The sequence below is a fragment of the Pan troglodytes genome, chromosome 3 (assembly GCF_028858775.2).
Source record: "Pan troglodytes isolate AG18354 chromosome 3, NHGRI_mPanTro3-v2.0_pri, whole genome shotgun sequence".
Lineage (NCBI taxonomy): Eukaryota > Metazoa > Chordata > Mammalia > Primates > Hominidae > Pan > Pan troglodytes.
In genome coordinates, this window is record NC_072401.2 from 124,255,337 (window position 1) to 124,282,338 (window position 27,002).

The following is a 27,002-nucleotide window of genomic DNA, read 5'->3' on the forward strand; positions in this document are numbered from 1 at the left end:
TGTCTGTAACTTGCAAGGCCATGTCAGGTAATGTTCAGCAGTCCCCAACTTCATTCTAGAATGGAGATGGCTACCAAAAAGTATCTTTGGATTCCTAGGACCCACAGAGATTGACTCAGTGGGTTTGATTGTTACCCTGGATTCATGGGTGCTTCTAAAGCACAGCTAGATTTTTGAACCTTTATTTCAGGATAGCTGAAAAACATAGAGATGAGACATTAAAGCCCCCAGTCCTCTAATAGCTACCTCCGACCAGTTCTTTGTTTAGCGTAAGGATTACCTTCACCTAGGAACTTTTTGAAGTGTCCAGTGCCCTCCTTTGTGCTCTGATTTTCTTCTGTTTTGCATTGTTCGAGAAGTTATGTTGTTATTACTGTTTTTATGAGGGGAATGGTGTTAGGAATGAGGGGTTCTCTTTCTATAACACTCCTTGAGGGAATAGGGACAGTCTTCTTTAATCTTCTCATTTCTGTTTCCTAAAGTAGTGCCTGCCAGCTAGTGTTTATTGAACAAATAAATTGAATTGAATGAATTGTTATACATTCTAATGAAATTATTCCCCTTATTTTTCTTCCAGTCTTCCTCCTGCCATGCCACAATGATCTTTGCCTAACATGAGATAAAACTTACATAGCTATTTTTTTACTGCTTGGTAAACTCAAGTAATACATTCACACTTTCCAGTAAGATACTTGGCCATCTTACTAATTCATTGGGAGAAAAAGAGAGCATATATATAACTAAGGAGAGGATCTGACATTATTTGGATGTAGCTCCTGTTAGAAGGCAAAGCAAGCAATAACATGCATAAATTAGATGTGGCATGGCCCAGGATTTTGTCTTTTGATGAAAGTAGGCCATTCCTTTGGAACTGTTTAGTTATGTTCCATGATCTCCTCTAGGTAGGGCACAAAAATTAGAAGAATTTTGTTTTATCTAGTAGTGTAGTCAGGTTAACATTTTTTTGTTGATGTGTAACCCTCGCCAATGCTAGGAGTATAACCTTCCTATTGATAAATCCAGTTGTTATTTTTTATTTCTTTACTTGACTCAAAAATGTTTGACACAGTTAACTCCAGCTTTTTTTTTTCTTTTCCTTCTTTTTTTTTTTTTTTTTTTTTTTTTTTTGAGATGGAGTTTTACCCTTGTTGCCCAGGCTGGAATGCAGTGGCGAGGTCTCAGCTCACTGCAACCTCTGCTTCCTGGGTTCAAGCGATTCTCCTGCCTCAGCCTCCCAAGTAGCTGGGACTACAGGCGCCCACCACCACACCCGGCTAATTTTTTGTATTTTTAGTAGAGATGGGGTTTCACCGTGTTAGCCAGGATGGTCTCGATCGCCTGACTTCGTGATCCACGCGCCTCGGTCTCCCAAAGTGCTGAGATTACATTCATGAGCCGCCGCACCTGGCCAACTCCAACCTTCTTGATACACTATCCCCTTTATTCCTTGATTTCCTTTCTTCTTCTCTGATACCCGTAAAATTCATATATTGAAGCCCTAACCCCGAATGTGATGGTATTTAGCGATGAAGCCTTTGGGAGGTAATTAGGTTTAGATGAAGTCGTAAGGTTAGTTCCCACATGATGGGATTAGTGCCTTTATAACAGGAGATAGCAGAGAGCTAGCGTTCTCTCAAGTTTGTGCTCTCACTCACTCTCTCTCTGCCATCTGAGGACACAGCGAGACCGCAGCCACCTGCAAGCCAATAAGAGAACTCTTGCTGGAACTTGCCCATTCTGGCATGCTGACCTTGGACTTCCATCCACCAGAATGTGAGAAAATAATTTCTGTTGTTTAAACTACTGAATTTGTGTTATTTTGCTCTGGCAGCCCCATCTGACTACTGCACACCCCTTCTCCTTTGCAAATTCCCCTATCACTTCCTGTACCTAAAATACTGGTGTTAGCATTCTCTTCATTATGCATTTACTAACTATGTATTTTTTCTCGGTGATCTATTTCCATTCTCCAGTTACCATCTTTATGACAAGGACTGGTAAAATTTGTATTTCCATTTTGTACCTCTTTCTAACTCTAAATATCTAAATCTCCAGTTGTCCCACAGGACAACCCACCATGTTTACAGTTAAAGTTTTTTTCATCCGGTGACTCCATGGAGACATTAGTTTATCAGCCCTATTGATTGTATTTCCTTAATATTTCTCACATGTATCCACTTCTGTCTCTTTTGCCATGATTTTAATTCAGACAGCTAACTATCCGTCCTGGATCGCTCCAACATTTTTCTAATTGACTGACATCAATAATACTCTTAAATTTATTTATTTTTTCTAAATAGACTTTTTTTTTTAGAGTAGTTTTAGGTTCACACCAACATTGAGTGGAAAGTACAGAGTACTCATATATACTCTGTCTCCAGAAACACACAACCTCCCCAGCTGTTAACATCCTGTGGGAGAGTGATACATTTGTTACAATCTATAAACCTACAATGACACATAATTATCACCCAAAGTCCATAATTAACATTAGGGTTAACTCTTGGTGTTGTACATTCTGTGGGTTTGGATGAATGTGTAATAACATATATCTACCATGATACTGTCGTACAGAATAGTTCCACTGCATTAAAAGTCCTTTGTGCCATCCCTGTTCATTTCTGCCTCCTCCCTAACCAGGTGTTAACCTGGCAACTGATCCTTTTACTGTCTACGTAGTTTTGCCTCTTTTGGAATATCCTATACATTCCTATGCAGTGTTCCTGTAGTTGGAATAATGCAATATGTAGCTTTTCCAGATTGGCTTCTTTCATGTAGTAGTATGCATTTAATATTCCTCCATGCCTTCTCGTAACTTGATAGCTTATTTCCTTTTAGCACAGAATAATATTCCATTGTCCAGACCTACCTCAGTTTACCCATTAACTTACTGAAGGACATCTTGGTTGCTTCCAAGTTATGAAGACTGTGAATAAAGCTTCTGGGAACATCTGTGTGCAAGTTTTTTGTGGATATAAGTTTTCTATTCCTTTTGATAAATATCCAGGAATGCAATAGCTGGAACCTGTGGTAAGAGTATTTTTAGTTTTCTGAGAGTTTATTTTTGGAACTTCCAAACTGTCTTCAAGAGTGGTTGTACCATTTTTTACCCCATCAGCAGTGAATAAAAGTTTCTGTTGCTTCACAGCTTCATCAGCCTTTGGTGTTGGCAACTTTCCTGATTTTGGCCATTCTAGTGGGTGTGTAATGGTATCTTATTGTTTTCATTTGCAGTTCCCTAATAATATATGATGTTGACCATCTTTTCATATGCTTATTGTTTGTGTATTTTCTTTGGTGAAGTGTTTGTTCAGTTTTTGGCCTATTTTTTAATCTGCTTGTTTTCTTGTTGAGTTTTAAGAATTCTTTGTATGTTTTGGATAACAGTCTTTATCAGATGTGTCTTTCGTAGACACTTTCTCGCAGTCTGTGGCTTGCCTTCTCATTTTCTTGATGTCGTCTTTTACAGAGCAGAAGGTTTTTGTTTTAATAATGACCAGCTTATCAGTTGTTTTATTTGTGGATGATGTCATTGCCATTGTACCTAAATAGTCATTTCCATACCCAAGGTCATCTTGGTTTTCTCTTATGCTGTCTTCTAGGTGTTTTATAATTTGTGTTTTACATGTAGGTCTGTAATCCACTCCGAGTCAGTTTTTGGAAGAAGTGTAAGGGATGTGTCTAGATTCATTTTTTTTGCATGTGGATGTACACTTGTTCCAGCATCATTTGTTAAAAGGACCATCTTTGCTCCCTTGTATTGCCTTTGCTACTATGCCAAAGATTAGCCGGCCGTATTTATGTGGGTCTATTTCTAGGCTCTCTGCTCTGTTCTGTTGGTCACTTTTTGTGTGTGTCTCTGTCTCTCTCTTTTTTCTTTTTTCTTTTTTTGGTCACTACCACACTGTTTTGATTACTGTCGCTTTATAGGAAGTCTTGAATTTGGATAGTGTCAGTCCTGCAACTTTGTTCTTTTCCATCAATATTGAATTAGCTATTTTGGATCTTTTGCCTCTCAGTATAAACTTTATATTGGGTTTGTCAATATTCATAGAATAACTTGTTGGGGTTTTGGTTGGGATTGCATTGAATCTATGGATCAAGTTGAAAAGAATTGACATCTTAATAGTGTTGAGTCTTCCTTTCCATGAGTGTGGAATATCTCTCCATTTATTTAGATTTTCTTCAGTTTTCTTTCATTGGTGTTTGTATTTTTTCTCATATAGATTTTGTACACATTTTGTTAGAGTTATAACTCTTTTTTTTGGGGTGCTAATATAAATGATAATGTGTTTTTAATTTGAAACACTTTTTAATTGCTGATATATAAGAATGCAGTTACTTCATAGGTTAACCTTGTATCCTGCAACCTTGCTATAATTGCTTATTAGATTCAGGAGTGTTTTTCTTGATAATTTCACATCATCTGCAAAGACACTTTTATTTCTTCCTCCCCTATCTGTACCTTTTATTTCCCTTTCTTATGTAGTGTGATGTTGAAAAGGAATGGGCAGAAGGGTCATCCTTGCCTTGTTCTTAATCATAGCAGAAAAGCTTCTAATTTCTCACCATTAAATGTGATGTTAGCTGTAGGTTTTTTGTAGCTGTTCCTTACCAAGTTAAGGAAGTTCCGCTCTATTCCTAGTTTGCTGAGAGGTGTTTTTTTGTTTGTTTGTTTGTTTGTTTGTTTTTACCAATAATGGGTATTGGATTTTGTCAAATATTTTCTTCATCTATTTATATGATTATGAGATTTTTTTCTTCAGTCTGTTGATGAGATGGATTAAATTAATTGATATAATGTTACATCAGTTGTAACATCAATTGTAATGTAATGTTTTCAAGTGTTAAACTAGCCTTGGGTACTTGGAATAAATCCCACTTTATAATGGTATATAATTATTCTTTTTTTTTTTTCTTTTTTTTTTTAGGAGACAGGGTCTCACTCTGTTGCACAAGCTGGAGTGTAGTGGCACAATCATAGCTCACTGCATTCTTGAACTCTGGGCTAATGTAATCCTCCCACTTCATAATTATTTTTACATGTTGTTAGATTTGATTTGGTAAGATTTTGTTGAGGATTGTTGCATCTATGTTTATGGGCAATATTTGTCTGTAGTTTTCTTTTTTTGTGATATGTTCGTTTGGTTTTGGTATTCGTCTAATTGTGGCTTCATAGAATGAGGAAGTATTCACTCTGCTTCTATTTTTTAAAAGAGATTAGAGAACTGGTGTAATTTTTTCCTTAAATGTTTGGTTGAATTCACCAGAAAACGATCTGGGTTTTGTGCTTTCTGTTTTGAAAGGTTATTAATTATTTATTTAATTTCTTTAACTGACACAGGCCTATTCAATTTGTCTATTCTTGTGTGGGTTTTGGCAGATTGAAGTTTTTAAGGAATTTATTCATTTCATCTAGGTTATCAAATTTTGGGCCATAGGATGTCTTAGTTTTTTAAAATTATCCTTTTAATATATATAGATCTGTAGTGATGTGTCCTCTGTCATATTAGGAATTTATGTCTTTTCTCTTTTTTTCGTAGATAGCCTGGCTACAGGCTTATTGATTTTATTGATTCTCTGAAAGGACCAACTTTTAGTTTCATTGTTTTTTTCTCTTTTGACTTCTTATTTTAGATTTCATTGATTTCTGCTCTAATTTTTATTATTTCTTTCATTCTGCTTACTTTAGTTTGCTCTTCTAGTTGCTTAAGGTGAAAGCTTAGTATTGATTTTAGATCTTCTCTAATATATACTTTCAATACTATAAGTTTTGCCTTAAGTACTGCTTTCTCTGCATTGACAAATTTTGATAAGTTCTATTTTCTTTGTATACTTATAGACAATAGAACTTTGATAAGTTCTATTTCTTTATATATTTATAGATATATATCTATAAAACTAGTGTATATATGTAAATAGTATATATATGTGTGTGTGTGTGTGTGTGTGTGTGTATATATATATATATATATATATATATATATATATATATATAAAGAGAGAGAGACAGAGACAGAGACAGGGTCTTGCTCTGCTGTCCACACCTCAGTGCAGTGGTGCAATCACAGCTCACTAAGGCCTCAACCTCCCTGGCTCAAGTGATCCTCCTGTCTCAGCCTCCCAACTAGCTACAACTACAGACATGCATCACCATGCTCGACTACATTTATTTTATTTTTTATGGAGATGGGGTCTCACTCTGTTGCCAAGGCTGGTCTCAAACTCCTGGCTTCAAGAAATCCTTCCACCTCGGCCTCCCAAAGTTCTGGGATTACAGGCGTGAGCTACTGCACCCGGCCTAAAAATATTTTAAAATTTCTCTTGAAGTTTCTTTTTTTTTCCTATGTATTACAAGTGTGCTGTTCAGTCTTTTAAGTATTTTGGAATTTTTTTTTTTAGCTGTTTGCTGTTGACTTTCAGTTTAATTCTATTTTGGTCTGAAAGCAGACATTCTATGATTTCTTTTAAATTTGTTCATGTGTGTTTTATGGACAAGAATGTGGTCTATCTTGATGAATATTCTGTCTGAGTTTATGAAGAATGTGTTGGCTGTTGCTGTATGAATTAGTGTGTAGATATAAGTTAAATCCAGTTGAATTGTGATTTAGTTCAACTATGTTCTTATTGATTTTTTTGCCTGTTGGATCTATTTCTAATAAAGTGATGTTGAAGTCTTCAGCTATAATAGCGTATTCATCTGCTTCTCCTTATAGTTCTATTAGTTTTTGCCCCACGTTTTGCTGATTTGTTGTTAGATGCATACACGTTAAGGATTGTTCTGTCTTCTTAGACAATTTACCCTTTTATCATTATATAAGACCCCTTTTGGTCTCTGAGAATTTTGCATGCTTGAAGTCTACTGTGTCTGGAATCAATATAGCTCCTCCAGCTTTCTTTGGCTTAGTGTTAGCATTGTATGTCTCTCTTCACTTTTTTACTTTTAAGCTATATTTGTTTTTGTTGGTAAAGTGGGTTTCTTGTAGGCAATATATAGTTAGGTCTTATTTTTTTATTCATTCAATCTCTCTTCTTTAATTGGTGCATTTAGGCCATTGATGTGTAAAGTGATTATTGATATAGCTGGATTAATATCTACGATATTTGTTACTGTTTTCTATTAGTCGCCTTTGTTCTTCATTCCCATTTCTTCTTCTCTTTCATGGCTTTAATTGAGCATTTTATGTTATTTTATTTTATCTCTTTTCTTAGACTGTTAAGTTTTTTGGGTTTGTTTGTTTGTTTGTTTGTTTTTCAGTTGTTACCCTAAGTTTTGCAATATATTTCTACTTTCAAATAGCCCTATTCACGTCACAGGTAGTGCAAGTACCTTATAATAAAAAAAATTCCTAAGTTATCCTTCTCATATCCCTTGTATCATTTTTGTCATTCATTTCACTTGTCCATAAACTATAGGTATCAAATACATTGTTGTTATTTTGAACAAGCTTTTGTTAGATCAGTTCAAAGTAGGAAAAATTAAAGTTTTTATCTTCTTTATTTCTTCTTTCTCTTTCTTTATATAGATCAAAATTTCTGACCTATATTTTTTTCTTTCTGAAGAACTTTAAACATTTCTTGCAAGGCAGGTCTACTGGCAACAAATTCCTTATTTTTATTTGAGAAAAATTTTCTCCTTCATTTTTGAAGGATGTTTTTGCAGGATATAAAATTATACATTGGTGGGTTTTTTTCTCTCAATAGTTTAAATATTTCGCTTCACTTTCTTTTTGCTCACGTGGTTTCTGAGGAGAAGTTAACGTAATTCTTGCTCTTCTGTAAGTAAGGTGGTCCCCACCCCTCGACATATGACTTCTTAAAGGTTTTTGAAAAATCTTTGATTTTCTGCCTATGTGTAGCTTTTTGTTTGTTTGTTTGTTTTTACATTTATTCTGCTCGGTGTTCACTGGACTTCCTGGATGTGTATCTGACATTAATTTGGGGAAATTCTCAGTGAATGTTTCTTCAAATATTGGTTCTCTTCTTTCTTCTTTTGGTGTTGCTATTACACATGCTACACCTATTTGCTTCATAGTTCTTAGATATTTTGTTCTGTGTGGTTTTATTATTATTTTTTTTAAATCTAGTCCAGTATTTTGTTTTTATAAAGTTTTCCTTATCCTTGCTTTTCAGTTTTGGAAGTTTGTATATACATATCTGTAAGTGGAGATTCTTTCCTCAGCTGTTTCCGGTTGACTAATGAGCCCATCAGATGTAATCTCTATTTCTGTTACAGTGTTTTTGATCTCTAGCATTTCTTTTTTATAGCATTTCTTTTTGATTCTTGCTTAGAATTTCCATCACTCTGCTTACATTACTCGTCTTTTCTTACTTGTTGTCTACTTTGTCCATTAGAATCCTTAACATATTAATCATAGTTTTTTAAAAATTCCTGGTCTGATACTTCTAGTGTTTCTGCCACATTTGACTTTGCTTTTGATGTGTACTCAATTTCTTCAAACTGTGTTATTTCTGTCTTCGTAGGCCTTGTAATCTTTCTTTGATAGCCAGACATGATATATGGGATAAAATGAATTGCAGTAAATGAGGCTTTAGTTATATAATGGTAAGGTGTTGGGGGGAGTATGGGAAGGAGTGTTCCATGGTCCTGTGATTAGGTCTGAGTCTTTTAGTGAGTTTATACCCTTGGACTGTGAACTTCACAATTTTCTCCCGTTAGGTGGGACAGGATGGCTAGATGGAGCTGGAGTTTTTTATTTTCATTCTCCCATGGGAAAGGCTAGAGAGGGCTGAAGTTGGGTATTTCTCTTCCTCTGGGTCAGTTGGTGTCTAATAAAACCTCAATAAGATAAGCTCTGGGAAAAAATATTTTCTCTTGAGGAGGAGGCCTTTTTAAGAAGAGAATGCTCTAGTGTATTTCACAATGGGTACTTTTCCTTCCTCCTGCCAGAAGCACAGGGGAATTTTTCTCAGATCTTCACTGTGAGAAGCTGGTGTAGTTGCTGAAGATAAAACTCACAAATGTGTGAGGGACCCCGCTCTGTGACTCTCAGACTTGTCAAACACTGAACCCCCAGCAGTTTGTTAATTGCATTTCCGGTTGTCCTACCCTGGCACTGGCTCTCATGGAGGTTTCTCTTTGTGGGTTTCCGCTCCAGAAAGTTGTGATTTTCTGTACCTGGGCTGTCTGTCTCTCCAATTTTGGGGGCAGTGATTTGCCCTGTGACCTTACTGATATGATGGATCTAAGAAGAGTTGGTTTTTCAGTTTGTTCAGCTTTTTACTTGCTGTTAGGACAGAGCAAAGACTTCTGAGCTCTTAACGTTCTGGACCAGAAATTGGAGCAATGCTGTCCTTTTATTGTCTCTTCTCTACACTGCAGGCAGCCATGGTGTTTCTCAAAAGCACAAATCTGATTAGGTCATGTCTCTAGTTGAAACATCCGATTAACTGTAGCATAAAATCCAAACTCCATGATTTGGATAACAAGGTCTTTGTTTTCAGCCTTGGTTTATTTTTCTGTACTCTCTTTTATATTTTCACTTTACTGTTATGCTGAGCCATTGTGCACTTTATCCAGTTTTTAGTATTCTGTGTTCTCTCTCTTTCCCTCCTTTCACCCTTTGCTTGCCTGATATGCACCAAGTTTTTAGGTTTTACCTTAGAAACCATCTTTCTTATGACAGCCCACCTTGACTCTCCTGAGACCTGTCCATATTACCTTCCTGAGTTTTTTCTGGTATAGAATCACAAGTGATTAGCAGAGTAGATACAATTAAAGGCCTCCGATGTAATTTATTGGCAGCCTGAAATATTTACTATGCTTGTAGTAATTATGAAAGACCTCCTAAAGCTTTTGCCAACTGTGTTTCTACTTGACAGTTAAACTCCCACGTGGAAAAGTTATATTATGGAGAATCTTTTGAAGGATGTTGATAGTGTTTGGCTCTGTGACCCCACCCAACTCTCATGTCAAATTGTAATCCCTGTATGTTGGAGGAGACTCCTGGTGGGAGGTGATTGGATCATGGGGGCAGATTTCCCCCTTGCAGTTCTCATGATAGTGAGTGAGTTCTCATGAGATCTGATGATTTAAACGTGTGTGGCACTTCCCCCTTCGTGCTCTCTCTCTCTCTCCTCCTGCCATGTGAAGAAAGTCCTTGCTTCCTCTTCTCCTTCAGCCATAATTGTTAGTTTCCTGAGGTCTCCCGGTCATGCTTGCTGTTAAGTGGAACTGTGAATCAATTAAACCTGTACTCTTCATAAATTACCCAGTCTCAGTAGTTCTTTATAACAGTGTGAGAACGGTCTAATACAGATATAGAACCCATTTGTTTATAGTGTTCAATGTTTATTCTTACGTAGAGTCAAAAAAGCAAATTTGTGTACCGGCAGAGTAGCTACCTGCAAGAATTAGTGCTCAAAACAGTTCTCATTGACTTTGCAAGTACTCTTTGGTCCCATATATTTTAAATACTGGAGAAAACCATGTTAAATTAATAAATTAGCGTTGTGATTTGTATGACAACCTCATGTGCATTTGATTAGTGTGAGTTAGAGGCTATTCTTCTGTGGATACACTAAGTCAAATTTTTGAACTTATAAGTCTAAATACTTAACTAAATACTTTAACTTATAAGTCTAAATACTGTCATTTAGAGATGCTGATTACCTTATTATTAAATATATTACATGATGATTATACTGAGGTATGCTTCTTTGTCACAGGTGCTAACAAAGTTATTGGGTGTGTATCTCCTTCTACTTTACGTCCTCTTCCACCCAAGTGCATCTAATTGAATTTACATGTTTAATACACTTACAATGCTGTGTTACTCTATAATTGTCCACTCAGTTGTTTATTACATATTTATCAATTCCAAATAGGTCTTGGAGGAAATCCAAGCTATTGCTAATGAGAATTATTTTGCACATTTTGACTGTGTGATACAGGGTTTTGTTCATTAGTAGGATCTGTTGAGTTTACTTCCTTTTTTTTTTCTTTTTTTGGGACAGAATCTCACTCTGTTGCCCAGGCTGGAGTGCAGTGGCGTGATCTCCGCCCACTGCAACCTCCACCTCCCAGGTTCAAGGTATTCTCATGCTGCAGCCTCCTGAGTAGCTGGGATTACATGTACATGCTACCACACCTGACTAATTTTTTAATTTTTTTTAGTAGAGACGGGGTTTCACCATGTTGGCCAGGCTGGTCTTGAACTCCTGGCCTCAAGTGACCCACCTGCCTCGGCCTCCCAAAGGTTTTACAGACGTGAGCCACTGCGCCTGGCCCGAGTTTATTTCTTAAAAACCTTATATTTAGTAGTTTTTTTGTAGTCAAAGGACATGAAGTTAAAATAAAGGATAGTGTGTTTAGAACTGGCTTTGTAATTGACTTGGTACGTAAACCAAAGGAAAAAAAAACTAGCCTGCTTTCTTTGCCTGTTTCTCAAGAAATGGGGATTGTGGTGATTACCTACCTTCTGATGTGTTTTAAAAATATTCTTAATATTTATGAAGAAACATCAGAAATATCCCAGTTGTTGTGGATGCATAATGAGTTTTTTATTTCACATAGACTTTAGGTTTCATGTGAGGAATGGGTTTGCATCTTACTCAGTTTTTTATTCTAATTTCTGTCAACATATTTACCATGTAGAATATAAACACTGATTGAACAATTCTCTATGTGTTTGATGAACTATTTTAAATAATCTTATATCTTATTTTCCAGTGTTTTTATTTCTGACATTTATTTAAATATTTTTGTTTTGGAATGAAAATGAACATGGTTGATGATAGAGGAAAATAAATGATTTGAATACAGTTTGTTTTGAGATATGATAATGCAGTAAATAAAGTCTCAAATGCATACTTCATATTTGAAAATAGACATGATTTCTCTTGTTATAGACTATAGAACATTTAAAAATTAATAGATAATAGTATTTGAAGATAAGTAAAGATATTTTTTAAACTGTACTTTCAAAATCAGTTCTTTAGGTGCTGGGAATGTAGCCGATCGTGTTTTGGCTCAGCTCTTAACAGAAATGGATGGGATTGAACAGCTAAAGGATGTGACCATTTTGGCAGCTACTAACCGTCCAGATAGGATAGACAAGGTAAGAGAGAAGGCGTTGTGGATATTATAAAATCAAGAACTGGCTCGTTTGATTTTATCAGGTTTTTGTTTTTGTCAAATTACTTTCTAATCAGTATTTCATTTAGAGGATATTGAAGAATGTAAAGCAGGTTCACTGTGGACTGGTTACCATCTTGTCTGAGTCTGGTAAGACAGAACATTCTTGCATACAAGTTATACAAAGCAAGTTTACCACTTCCGGATAGGCAGCAAGATACAACAGAAGCCTAGGATTCATTGCAAGCTAGTCTCTCAAGGTTCAGGAAAACTGCCCTGGGTGAATGGAATCTTGACTGCATATGCCCCACTTGCACTGCAGCTGAGGGCCTCTGGAAAGCACCCTGTTCCAGGTTTTATACACTGAGGATGTGAGACTCACTGGGCTAAAGTGTTGGAGGACATCCTGTTTTTAGGGGAGGACTGGAGTAGAACCTGGGCTGTTCCAGCTGGTCCCTCCCTGTCTCAGGATGTTGCATTTCCTGCACATGCTACAGTTATTCTTGAGAGCTACGAGGGGAGAGAGAGAACTTGGTCATTCCAAGACCACCCAGAGAGCTGTCCTACAAAAGATCTTAAACTAAAGGAAATGAAGAGAACAAAGGAAAGCTTTTATTTACATTTTTATTGCTTATGATTCAGTATTAATGAAACTATTTCATAACTCTTCAATATCTACTCCCCAATCTTGTATCTTACTTTTAGCATATTTCTCTAGAGAATTGAAGTTTTGAAATTCTTTGTTTCATCTAATTTATTCTTCCAGAGTTTTCAACATTTTCATCTATACGAAGGTACATTCTAGCTATTTAGCAAGTACTAATTAGACTCCAGTTGCCATCAACACAAGAACTTTGAAGAAGTACTGTCCTAATTGTTGTTTTTAAAGTAATTAGAATAAAAATAATGGATTCTTCTATTTTTTTAAGAAGTTAGTCAGGCTGTCACATTAAATTAAGTAGTATAGGTGCAAAACCAGTCCTTTTAAACTATTACTACCACTTTTTCCTAGGTCATAATTTAATAAAGGAGTTCAGTAATTTAAGTTCGTCATCTATATCTAATATGTAATATTTTATAAGGATTTAAGTTGAGTAAACATTTGCTCTCAGAGCGTGAACCAGTTTCTCTTTTTTGTTGTTGTTGGCATTATTGCCTTGTGTATGACTTTATGAGCTACTTTCTTCCTGTGTACATATACACATTCTTTCGGTTTTAAAAAATGTGATTTTTAAAAAAGACCCCTTTGAATGTAACTATTATGTGGCAAGAAAGCCTTGCTTTGGTTAGGTATTTTGCTATGTGATAAAGATCCTTTGGTAAAATGCAGGAAAGCTTTGGACCTTAAAAAATCATTCCCTTCCTGATGCAGTATTTTATTAGAAGATAGGTGAGTTCTGAGTATTTATAGAATCTGGGTTGGTGTTAAGGCATCTCTGAAGTCTATACAAAGTATAAGACTGTATCTTAACAAGGACTGTAGAAACTGCTGAAAGAGCCCTTAAAATTTACCTAATTCTGCCTCTGGTTTCACAAATAAAGGGTGCTGAATCCAGAAAAATCTTTCTCCTGGTAAGAATTCATTGTATTTTTATGATATTTATTTCCTGGCTTCCCTGTGGTTAATAAGCTCTAAAATGTCTTAGGATTTTTGTCACTATGGCTTAATCTAATAGTAGCCTTCTTTGGCTTCCTAATGTTGGGTGTCCTCGATATTAGATATATTTCTTGAAGTAGGATGTAAGGCTTACAGTAAACTTAACTGCATTTTTCTAAATCAAGCTGTCTGACTTGGCCTGTTTAGTGCTTGTATTGTTGTTTTCTTTCTGTGTAACAAATTACCACAGATTTAGCAGCTTCGCACCCATTTGTTAGTTCACATTTCTTAGGTTAGAATGTGGGCACAGCATGACTAGTTTGTCTGCTCAGGATTTAAACTAAAGACTGAAAACACAGTGTTGGCTAGACTGCATTCTCATTAGGAGCTCATGTTTCTAAGCTCACATGGTTGTGGCACAGCTCATTTATGATTGGGGCTGAGAACTAAAGACTGAATTTCCTTACTTGATGTCAGCTAGGAGCCACTCTCAGCTCCTAGAGACTACCCACATTCCTTGCCACACAGCCCCCTCCTCCATCAGAAACAGCAATGGAAAACTCCATTATGTTTTATCCCTGTCACACTTCAAATTTCCTTTGCCAGGAAATTTGTCCCTTTGGAGGGCTCATCTGATGAGGTTAGCCTTATTGAGGAAAAATCTCTGGACCTTGAAGTCAGTTGATTAAGGATCCTGCAAAAGCCCTTCGCAGTAGCACCTAGATTAGCATTTGATTGAATAAGTGGGAGAAGGTATGTTTCTATCAGGGTGATACAGGACAGGCCAGCCCCAGAATTGGGACATAGCCTAGGAGGGTTCTTTGCTACCCCCAGGAAAGAATTCAAGAGCTTGCTGGTGGTGTTAGACAGCAATCTTTTATTGATTGGTACTGCCCGTTGTGGTGCAGGGCTAACTCATAAGCAGTGCACCCAGAGTTGGCAAGGTATGGGCTTTTGGCAACTGTATTTATACTCACTTATGCCCACTTTCATTTACATGCAAATTAAAGGGTGAGTTAACACAAATTGATTCTATGAAAGGGTAACTTCTGGGTCACTGCCATGGAAACGGGTGGTAACTTTTGAGTCGTTGCCATGACATTTGTCAACTGCCATGGTTCTGGTGGCAGTGTCTTATGCCAATGAGCATTGAGCGCAGCTAGAGATCGCTTTTGTTGCCATCTGCTGGCTTTGGCCAGTTTCTTCACTTTGCCCCATGTGGACTAGATCCTGTTTTGTTCAGCAGAGTTTTTCACCAGAAAACAAGTCTTGTTGGTCTCCTACCTTATTCCCCCCTCAGAGATTAGAAACTCCTCCTTAATCTTAAAGGGCTGCAGATGGGCACAGGTCTATCTTCTGTAAGTGCTTTCTGCTGATTTTATAAACATAGGCTTTGCCTAGCATGGGAGGAGTAAAAATCTCTGGATACCTGATCTAAGGAGCCCAACAGCAGGATATTTTCATTTTCTGGGTCAGAAGATAAGATGAGTTGGAAGCCTTGTGCCAGCATAATCTTTATGTTGACTTTAGAAGATACAAACTTTACTAGGAGGTTAAACAAGAAAATTACAATTATAAGGAAGAGAAAACTTAATGCTCCTATGCCCACCCACAGCATCACATTATTTATCTGTGTGTTTGTGAAATAATAGCTTTAAGTCTTCTAGAGGTTTGTAAGTTATGGTGTCTTCCTCTTATGCCTGCAGCGACTTACAAGAAACAGGTTTAATCCTGGACAGCTGTATCCAGCTAGTGATTCTCTAATGTTTGACAGCAGTGGAAGTCCTTAACAATACCTGATAGGGGTCCTTCCATTTTGGGTTGTAATTGATCATCAGGGGATCTTTCTTTTTAAGTTCTTAGTAAGACTAAGTCTGGTTAAACAAAGGAACTATTTTTTTCTTTGTGGGAAACGGCAACACTTTATTTTCATAATTTTGAAAGGCCTTTTGCACCTGGCCTAAATTCCAAGAGCCGGGGTGGCATAGTGAAGTCTGTCCAACCCCCTATTTCCCATCATGGCTTGAATTAGTTTTTTAGGTTTCTGTAGGATTTCCTTTGGCCGGGGAACGTGTAAGTCAAAAGACTTATAGCCAATTAAACATTTTAGGCCAGAGAGGAATGGAGGTGGCTTAAAACATTTTAAGCAATATAGGAGTCAAATATTAAAAGCCAAAAATAAGATTATATATCAATAAAAACCAAGAGCATCGAATCAAGCTATACTGGGGGAAAAGTTCCTGTAGACCTCTAAGGCAAAACACTCTAGTATCAGGCCGTAACAGCAGTCAGAACCATAGGAGAAACAAGTCACAGGAGCTGACAAAAAAGCTAAAGGAAAGAGTTACACAAATCTGAGAAGCTTTCAAAAGAAATAAATCACAGAATCGAAAAAGCAAAAATTCTGGTAAGTTAGCAAATTAATACCTTAAGAAAAGCTGGCTCTAACACCTAGACTATTTTCTAGAAAGTCTACCACAAACAGTTTTCCTTCAGTCACAGCCAGCTTAATCACACACAAAACTCCCCTCACAAATTCCCTTTCATAAACCCCATTATCACCCACACAGACCATCCATGACATGTCTGGACCTTGTGACCTGTCCTACACCATCTCCCTCTCAAACAACCAGTTACTTTACTCTAGGACAAGAATCCACCCTGCAAGGTCCCTCATACAAAATCACTTTCTTTATATCCCTCCCCACAAAAAAAAAAAAAAAAAAAAAAATATATATATATATATATATATGTATGTGTGTGTGTGTATATATATATATATATATATCTTTTATCCACACTTTCCTCACATCCCTCTTTTTATTCATTGATTCCCTCTTATTTTGAACCATGGCCTAAATGTGCTGTATATATTCTGTAGTTATGGTGGGGAAAGTGCCTTCAGTATTTAGTGATAATTATAAAAAAGTTTAATATTTAATTCATTTCTCTTTCAGGTAGAACTCCCTGTAGAACATGAATTTTTTTAACTATACTTTTGTTACTACTCAGATGATATATACTGTATCAAAAGTGTATGTCCTTGTCAAGTTCTCTAAAGTTTGTGAAATACAAGAGAATATGCAGTAAAATTTTAAGTCTGTTTCCTTTCCAGATACTTTTTCTCTGAAGAACTACTGTGGAACATTACTTATATTGTTTAATAGTACTATAAAGTTGTTTCCACACTTGTATGATTAGCACATAATGTTCAAACTGTGCCATGAATGTGCTGGTAGAAACAAAACAGTTTTAAGGACAATTAAAACAACAACATCCTGTTATGAAATAAAGACACAGTTTTTACCATCTTTATTGTCTGGAAGAAACTGTAGTAGGAATAAAAGAGGTGACAAAGAGTTAAAGTACGTTTTATGTTTTTAGGCTAAAACTGATTTTAAAAAAAAGACCATTGTAGGGTCAAAGTAATTGATATATATAGTGTAATTTTCGCTACATTAAATCCAGGCATTTGGCCTTTTAAATTAGCTAGCATATTTTACAATCTTGTTGCCTCTTACCCCACAACCTCTATCTTATGATGATTTTAGGTTAGTATGTTAAAACAAGGAGAATTCCTGGACTGTCACAGGAGTGAAGTTGATATCATTATGTTACCCATGTGTTGTGCATATTTAGTGTCTCTTTTTGACAATATTTCAGTTTCATGTCTTCTGGGGAGACTAAAGCCAAAGTTTCTTGGGGATTCTGGTGTTTTAGCAAAGACAGTGAGACACATAGCTCAAGAACTGCGTTATTTTACTCCTTGCTATGTCACATTTACATGTCAGACTCATTAGCTGTGATGTAGCACACTAGGCTGAGTGAAATAATTGCTTGTGATGTCCCTAAGTCCCCTAGGCTTTTTTCTACCTCCTGCTTAGATAGTGAAGAGAAGTTGAAGTTGCGTCCTCTAGTGTTCATTTTGCGTAAGAGTGATAGGATGTGGTAGGACAGATGAAGATTAATGAGATTGTGTGATGTCAAGTAGGCTCATTGTCTTTAGATTGATTGCTGATGGTCTGGATTTCCTTAGCATCAGGAGAGTTTAGAAACAAACAACTAATTTATTAATGATGCCCAAATAATAGTTAAATGCCCAAACTTTTGGAGTTTATGTTGTTCATTGTTAACAACTGCTGTGTGGCCCCTTTAGAAGTGTCCAGTCCATGACATTTTATACATTTGTGTTGAATCTTAAGGAAAACATGATCATGTCTTCTTTCTCAGGTGATAAGCATGCCTCAAAATAGTTTTAATTCTGTGAATATCTTTGAATTCAGTTTATTTGGGTACTTTTAGTACGGATACCTACTATATAACAAGCTCCTAATAAGAACTATTAAATTATAAGCATTATCCCTAGCGTATAAACCTAGTTTTTTTGTAGTAGGAAATTTGAAGGACTTCAAAAATTTTACTTTAAGCCATCTATGGAAAAGATTGCCCAATTGAGAAAAATTGTGAAAGTTATGTAGAAGTCTTGAATAATTTTGGTTTCAGGATTATTTTCTATTGTTGCGTTAGACTCATGGAGGTAGTAAATTGGCATTAATTTTCCTTACAGTTTTTCTGGAAGCGGAAATGTGCTTAATGAGCTAAATAAGACATAACATTTTGTTTTCTTACATTGTTGCAAATTGAAGTTGGGTTTTGTTGTTTGTTTGTTTTGAGATGCAGGTCTGGCTGTGTTGCCCAGGCTGAAGTGCATTGTCTATTCACAGATCATAAAGTAGTGCAGCCTTAAACCTTTGGACTCAAGCAATCTCCTGCCTCAGCCTCCCAAGTAGCTAAGATTATAGGTGTGCACCACAGCATCCAGCTTAAAATTTAGTTTTCTAGAAAGTTTTATGACGTGGGGAAAAGTTAATTAACAATATTTAGAAATGTCCACAAATAAAAAGCTAAATATACGTATCTTTTGATATTCAAATGACTAGTATTCCAAAAATACCCTCAGAAGAAAGGCTACAAATGTTTCTTCATTCTCCATTTTTCCTAGTTATAACTATTGCTCTTCTAATATTACTCTTTTTAGCTAAGTCAGAACTAAAAAAAAAAAAGCTGCAAGGACTAATTGACATTAATAGTTCAAATGAATCATAATTATTTACTTTCCCAAAAGTATTTAAGGAATGGATGCCTATTAATCTTTCACATTGTTTATCAAGATGATGTGAATAGTCTTTGGTGAGCCATATTAAGATTAGAGCTGGAAAGCGTCCTGTACGGTTGTTTTCCAATTTCAGCTTTGCCATCTTTACACAAGACTCTCATAAGTGTTTTTGTTATTGTTGCTGGATTCTTCTTTTGTTTGTTTTTAAAACTCCAGGTGTTTTAACTTCTATGACAGTTATTCTTCTTATCTTCTATGGCAGCCCCTTCCAAGTTTTGGCTTTGGGGATAGAGAATTGGGAGAGATCAGAGAAGAGAGACTGGTGAGAGGTTGTATGCATATATGGGTCTTACTTCATTTCGATGTTCATAAGATAAAGACGCTTTATCTCAAGGGTTGGCAGACTATGGCCTTTAGGCCAAACGTGACCCACCAACTGGTTTTGCACATCCGATTGTCTAAGAATAGTGTTTACATATTTAAATGATTAGGAAAATACTTTAAAAGTGGTTTTTTGTGACATATGAAAATTATATGAAATTCAGCTTTCAGTCCTCATAAAGCTTTATTAGAACACATCCACACTAATTTGATTATGTTTTGTCTATTACTCCTTTTGCACTACTGTAGTAGAGTAGTTACAGTACAGACTTATGGCCTATAAAGCCTAAATTATATACTCTAGACCTTTGCAGAAAAAGTTTCCTGACTCTTGATTTGTCCTTGTAAGTTTTTAGATTAGTAGCCTTTAATGTCTGTTGTTCATATATGAACCTCACGTTTTTGTTTCTTTTTTAAAAAGATTATTTATTTTAATTGACATAAAAATTGTATCTGTTTTAGAGTACAACATGTTGTTTTGATAATTGTGTATACGTTGTAGAATGGCTAGATCAAGCTATTTAACGTGCATTACTTCACATACTTCTTATTTTTTTGTGATGAGGACACTTAAAACCAACTCTCTTAGTAATTTTTAAGTATACAATATATTGTTAACGATAGTCACCCTGCAGTACAATAGACCTCTTGAACTTATTCCTCCTGTTTAACTGAAGGTTTGTATCCTTTGACCAATATCTTCCCAACTCCCTTAGACCTCCAGGCCCTGATAACCACCATTCTACTTTCTGCTTTTATGAGTTTGACTTTTTAAGACTCCACATATAAGCAAGATCATGCACTATTTGCCTTTCTTTGTCTGGCTTATTTCACTTAGCATAATGTCCTCCAGGTTGATCCATATTGTCACAAATGACAGGATTTCCTTTTAATAAAGGTTGAATAGGATTACCTTCTGTATACATACCACATTTTCTTTATCCGCTTATTCTTCGATGAATACTTAGGTTGATTCCATGACTTGGATATTGTGAATAATGCTGCAGTGAACATGGAGTGCAGATGTCTCTTGGACATACTGATTTCATTTCCTTTGGATATATACTCAATAGTGGAATTGCTGGATCATTTTAAATTTTTTAGGAACTTCCACACTATTTTCTGTAATATCTGAAGTAATTTACGTTCCTACCAACAGTGTACAAGGGGTCTCTTTTCTCCACATCCTCAACAACATTTATCTTTCATGTTTTTGACAATAGCTATTCTAACAGGTATGAAATGGTATCTCATTGTGGTTTTCATTGGCATTTCTCTGATGATTAGTGATGTTGAGCACTTAAAAAATATACCTGTTGGCTATTTGTATGTCTTCTGAGAAATGTCTATTCAGGTCTTTTGCCCATTTTTTAATCAGGTCATTTGTTGCTGTTGAGTTCCTTATAAATTTTGGTATTTTAGATTTTAACACCTTATCAGGTTTGGTTTACAAACATATTCTCTCATTTTATAGGTTGTCTCTTCACTATGTTGAATGTTTCCTTTGCTTGCAGAGGCTTTTTAGCTTCATGTAATCCCATTAGTCTATTTTTTCTTTTGTTGTCTGTGCTTTTGAGGTCATGTTCAAAAAATTATTGTCCAGGCCAGTGTCATGGAACATTTTCCCTATAACTTCTTTCAGTAGTTTTTCAGTTTTAGCTCTTTATTCGTCTTTAATTCATTTTGAGTTGAATGAGCCACAGAGTTTTTTTTTAAAGATTGTTTAAACATATTTAACACATAAGTTTTCTGAAGATATATTATAAGTCGTATTTGAGTAAAAAATATAATACTGAACTTAAATAATAGTAGGGAGGCTGAATTAACTTATTTCAAGCATACACCATCCCCTCTTGAAAGCTCTCTTAATCTTTAATTTTTTTAAATACATTTTCTTCCACTAAGTACTTATTTTTTCCAACTGACTCCCTAAAACTCATAAATCTACAATTTTTATTACATGAGTAATGTAAATATTTATTCATGCCACCTGAATCTTAAAGTTCCATTGGTTATTAGCTTTTTGTAGTTATGAGTTGTATGCCCTTTTTAGTATTTAGCAACATTGGGATTTTCAGGCTTAGATTTCTAAATTTTGAAAGATTCTGTGTTTAGATATATTTGTTTAGTAAATAATATTTGATGTTGTCAACGTGAATTGAAGTATGTTTAATATTAGAGAAAGTAATACCATAATAAAATACATGTTGCTGTCAATACCCAAGGTCTAAAAGAAATTGGTTTTTTCAAGACTGGAGAGGACATAGAAGGCTCCATGGTCTAGATGACCCATCTGATACACTGACACCTGTTGTAAAATCCCAACCCATCATTTCTTCATCCTTTGCTTATTCACCCACACTGATGGGGAACTATTAACTCACGAAATAGACCATTTCATTTTTGTGTCAGACTATTAGGAAGTTCTTTAATCTGATGAACCAGCAGCTGTTTGTCTCCCTAAACCCTCTATACCTCTACCTGATTTTATTCCAAAGTCTGTAAAGAACAGTTTTTATTCCTTCTTCTATATGGTGTTCCTTTATTTTTTAAAACTGTTAGTTACCTTGTCTTTAAACTTTATCTCACTAACCAGTCTTTTGTTTTTCAGGCTTGACATTTTGGATTATTTCATATGCCATTCTTTTTCCGTCTAAAGCATTCTCATCTTTTTCTTGTGAACTATTTGTCCTTTTTGCTCTGAAGTTGTAACATCCACCAACAAATATATAATGATTGGTTGTGTTCTATCAGTACAGAACTTAGTGAGACTCCTGCTGCCTCTACCCTGAATACCTTGCTTCTCCTAATGCATTCCAGGATTTTGTTAGCTTTTTTGTCAGCTGCACATTGAGATTGCTATTGAATAAAGTCACCAAGAACAACAACAAAGGTGAAAAGCCCAGGTCTTTCTTCAAAGTCTGCTAAATAATAGTTTTCACGCCTTGGGCTTGTGCAGTTAATTTGATTTAAGTTTCAGCAACTGAGGCACAATATATACCAGATATAGAAGTTATCCTCCAAAATTAGCTCCTCTAAGTTTCTCCTACTTTTCACATGATTCCCAGATATTCTTTTCTTTAAGTCCAAGTGATTTCCCAATTATTTCCATGGCTGTGGCTTCAAAGGCTTTAGGCCATAGGAATAGAGGAATTTATTCTTACTAAATTCATCTTATTAGATTTGATTAATCTTCCCAACTTGTCAACTGTGGGATCTTGTTTCTGTCATTCTCCATGTATTTCTTTATTCATTGATAGCAAAGGCACTATATATCTTAAATACCAAGAAGAATTTATATAGCTTTCTTTTTGAAAAATTGTTTAAAGTATCTAGTTCAAGATCCCCAATCTAGGTGAACTTCATGGAACATTTAATTGACATGGAGATAATTAGGGGATGTTCTGAAGAGTTACCAAAGAGAACTCCTAAAGAGAAACTAGATGGTTGAGATTATTTATGGAGGAAGAACAGATGAAAGTAAAATTCTGCTATTAAGAATACTATCTGGGTAAAGAAATGCTTTCTGCTTTCTTTGATGGAAATAGATAAGAGTGAACAGACTTATATTCATTCATTGAAATTCAGATAAATTCATAACCAAAGTTTTATTATATATATATTGATAAGGTGAAGAGTTCAACACTAATATAGTTTGAACTCCGTAGATATTTAAAACCAGCTATTTTAATTTCTTTTAGCTCTAAGACAATGCTGAAATATGTACTTAATTTTCTGAATACTTTGCTCTTTATAGCTGCCGTTTCATGAATTTGTGATATTAGACTTATTGTATGAGGAGTTTTGTATTTTTCTTCTTTGAACTTTTTGCTTATAGTGCTTTGGGCACAGACCTTCCCAAACCTTAGTATTTCTGGATGAATTTTTTGAGAGTGCACAACATTGGAAAGGAGCTTTTGCATAATGCCAGCAGTGTACCTGAGGAAATGGGTCTGGAGGAAAATGAGATTTGACACCTGTAACAGAGGATAAATATGATAGGGGCCAGAGTGCCTTATACAGAGTGTGATAGGAAAGCTCAAAACTAACAGAAACAAGCAATGGAAGAGTAAAAGCAGACAGATGGTTGCAGAGATCTTAGTTTCTGATGCTAGCTGTGTTATTAACAGACTGTGTATTATTTGAAATAATTTATCCTCACTGAGCATCTGTTTCTGTACCTGTGAAAAATGTACTAGATAATCTTTGATATATCATTCAAGCTCTACAATTATCTTCTTTTGTGACACAGAGACAGACAAGAATAGAGATTCTCAATGTTATATAAAAGGATGTTACTTACCAAACAAGTTTCTGAGGTTTTTGTTTTTTGTTTTCTGTTTTATTTTGTTTCTTTTTAGGTACCACCTTCCCAGACTTTCTTGTTATTGTAACGTTTATTTCTTCAAACAGATCATAAAGCAAGCAGATATTATCCAGGTGTGCAAAAGTGATTAACCATGTGATTTTCAGAAAAAAAAAAAAGAAAAAGCAATCAATCAGCCTTTAAGGCTGTTGTTGTGTAATAGAAACCTTGCTTGACAGTTGAAGAACACCTTAACTTTTTCATTTAAAATTTATTACTCTTTGAAAAAGGAGAACTTGTTGAGCAGCATATTTTCTTTTTTCACAGATGTCTGATTAGCCTGCAATATTTTGGTTCTATTTAATATACTTTTAACTATTTTTTAATGAATATGAATGTAAAAATAATGTTGAGTTAGAATAGAAATATCTAACTGTATGATTAAAGTTGAATCACTTTTAAATTTGAAAAAGCTTCTTGTCTTCTATTGTTAATGCTCCTAGGATCTCATGTTTGAGAACTAATGTTCAGTGTAGCCAAAACCTAAATCTGGGGCTATATGTTGAATGTTTTAAAGTCACTAGTAGAAGGGCAATTTGGTGGCTAATTTTAAAGTACATAAAGAGTATTAACAATAATGAAGTGTCATTTTGTTCCTGGCATTCTGTGTGTGTGTGGTGTCAAAAAAGTATGTGAAGGGGCCTGTAATAGAAAACCTAGTTCCTTTATGATATACACAATCTAGCTTGAAATTTTAATGCATTAAATTCATAAAACATGAAGAGTTTAAGCTTTGCAACACTTAATTGACACATGCATCAGAATCAGTTTGGAAAAAAATGAACCTTCATACATTTTGACTTCTCTGTTTTCTATTTGATAACTTTGGTATTGCAGTTACTCTTTTTTGACACAAGATGGTGATGTTCACCTGAAATGTTTCCTGAGTACAGGCTCTACTGCGTTTAGAGGCTCCCCCTTATTTATCCAAAGAGCAGCTTAAAGAAATGAATGAAACTGGCTTTGCTTTAAGAGATAATAGTTGAAGAAAAGCAAGAGAGTGTGTCCTCTTTTATAACTGATTTAACAAATAATGATTCAAATTTAAGTGTGGGTTTGTGTGAGTTGAGGATTGGGGAGCGGAGAACACTGGGAAAAAGGAAAGTTGAACAGTGGAGAATTAGCAGTTATTAGGTATGCAGTATGCATTAAGTCTATGCTATGTGTTTTACATATGATGTCTAGTTAATTTTAGTCAAATATGAGCACTTTACATGTATTTTACACAATACTAGTGCATTCCTTGTTTAATTGTGCAAGTTTAGAAGTGCGGTGTGTGTTTGTTCTTTCTTAAAAAAATTATGACGTATCATCAGCCAGTGTAGTAGCGTTATTCATAATTTAAGTGATACTATCTGTTTCATTTTTAAAAATACACAAGTTTCTTACATATAGTTAAATATATATTTAACATAGTATCCAACAATCTCAGTCCTAGGTATTTACCCAAGAAAAATGAATAAATTGTCCAGCAAAGACCTGTTTGTAATGTTTATAGCAACTTTATTTATAACACCTAAACAACCCAAATGTCTACCTACGTGAATGAATAAATAAGTTGCAACATGTCCATACAGTGAAATACTACTCAGTCATGAAAAGGAACAAATTATTGATATATGCAAAGATGGATACATTTCAAAAGCATTATGCTAAGTAAAAATAGTCAGATATAAAAGACTATATACACTATACTGACATTGTGAGGATTGCAGGGACAGAAATCAGTTCGGGGATCTGAGGGAGGAAATTTCACCACAGAGCAGCAATGGGAAACTTTTTGGAATGATGTAGATATTCTATATCTTGGCTGTAGTGGTGATTACAGGACTGCATATACGGGGATACCTCGTTATATTGTGGTTTATTGCACTTTGCAAGTAGTGTATTTTTTATAAATTGAGTATTTGTGGTAACCCTGCAAGTCCATTGGTGCCATTTTTTCAACAGCATATTCTCACTTCACATTTTGGTGATTTTTGTAATATTTCAAACTTCCTCATTATTATTATTATGTTATCTTGATCTGGGATCAGTGATATTTAACATTATTATTGTAATTGTTTTAGGACACCATAAACCACACCCATGTAAGACAGCAAACCTAATAAATAAACGTTTTGTGTTCTGACTGCTCCAACAGCCAGCCATTTTTCTGTCTCTTTTCCTCTCTTTGGGCCTCCCTACTCCCTGAGACACAACAGTACTGAAATTATGCCAAAGAATAACCCTACAATGATTTCCAAATGTTCAGATTAAAGGTAGAGTCTCACATCTGTCACATTAATCAAATGCTAGAAATGATTAAGTTTCATGAGAATGGCATGTCAAAAGCTGAGAGAGGCCAAAAGCTAGGCCTCTTTCACCAAATGTTTAGCCAAGTTGTAAATGCTAAGGAAAAGTTCTTGAAGGAAATTAAAAGTGCTACTTCAGTGAACACATGAATGATAAGAAAGCAAAACAGCCTTATTACTGATATGGAGAAAGTTTTAGTGATCTGGATAGAAGATCAAACCAACTACAGCATTCTCTTAAGCCAAAGCCTAATCCAGAGCAAAGCCCTAATGCTCTTCAATTCTGTGAAGGCGGAGAAAGGTCAGGAAGCTGCAGAAGAAAAGTTGGCAGCTAGCAGAACTTGGGTCATTAAGTTTAAGGAAAGAAGCTATCTGCATAACATAAAAATGTAAAGTGAAGCAGCAAGTGCTGATGTAGAAACCGTAGCCAGTTATACAGAAAATCTAGCTAAGATAATTAATGAAGGCGGTTAACTAAACAACAGATTTTTAATGTAGCAAAAACAGCCTTATATTAGAAGAAGATGGTAATCTAGGACTTTCATAGCTAGAGAAGAGAAATTAATGCCTGGCTTCACGCTTCAAAGGATAGGGTGACTCTGTTGTTAGGGGCTAATGCAGCTGGTGACTACGTGGAAGCCAGTGCTCATTTACCATTCTGAAAATCCTAGGGTTCTGAACAGTTATGTTAAGTCTACTCTGCCTGTGCTCTATCAATGGAAAAACAAAGCCTGGTTGACAGCACATCTGTTTACGGCACAGTTTTCTCAATATTTGAAACTCATTGTTGATACCTATTGCTGAGGAAAAAAAAAGATTCCTTTTGAGATGTGACTGTTCATTGACAATGCACATGGTTACTCAAGGCTCTGATGGAAATGCACAAGGAGAATTAATGTTTTTGTGTCTGCTAAAACAGTATCTATTCTGCAGCCTATGGATGAAGGAGTAATATTGACTTTCAAGTCTTATGATATAAGAAATACGTTTCTTAAGGCTATTGCTGCCGTAATAGTAGATATGGGCAAAGTAAACCTCCTTGAAAGGAGTCACCATTCTAGATGCCATGAAGATCATTCATGATTTATGGGAGGAGGTGAAAATATGTCAACTTTAACAGGAGTCTAGAAGAAGTTGATTCCAGCCCTCAG

General features: G+C 35.5%; 1 protein-coding gene across 9 annotated transcripts in view; it reads left to right on the top strand.

Moving 5' to 3' along the window:
- AFG2A (AFG2 AAA ATPase homolog A) overlaps nucleotides 1–27,002 on the top strand; it is a 389,011-nt gene that overhangs the window by 154,250 nt on the left and 207,759 nt on the right. For all 9 annotated transcript variants that reach the window (XR_010156686.1, XM_063809825.1, XM_063809828.1 and 6 more), the window contains one exon: nucleotides 11,954–12,080. Coding sequence is in view for 8 of the 9 variants with exons in the window: in XM_063809825.1 (XP_063665895.1) it covers nucleotides 11,954–12,080 (127 nt within the window). In the remaining variant the exon portion in view is untranslated. The remainder of the gene's footprint in view (nucleotides 1–11,953; nucleotides 12,081–27,002) is intronic.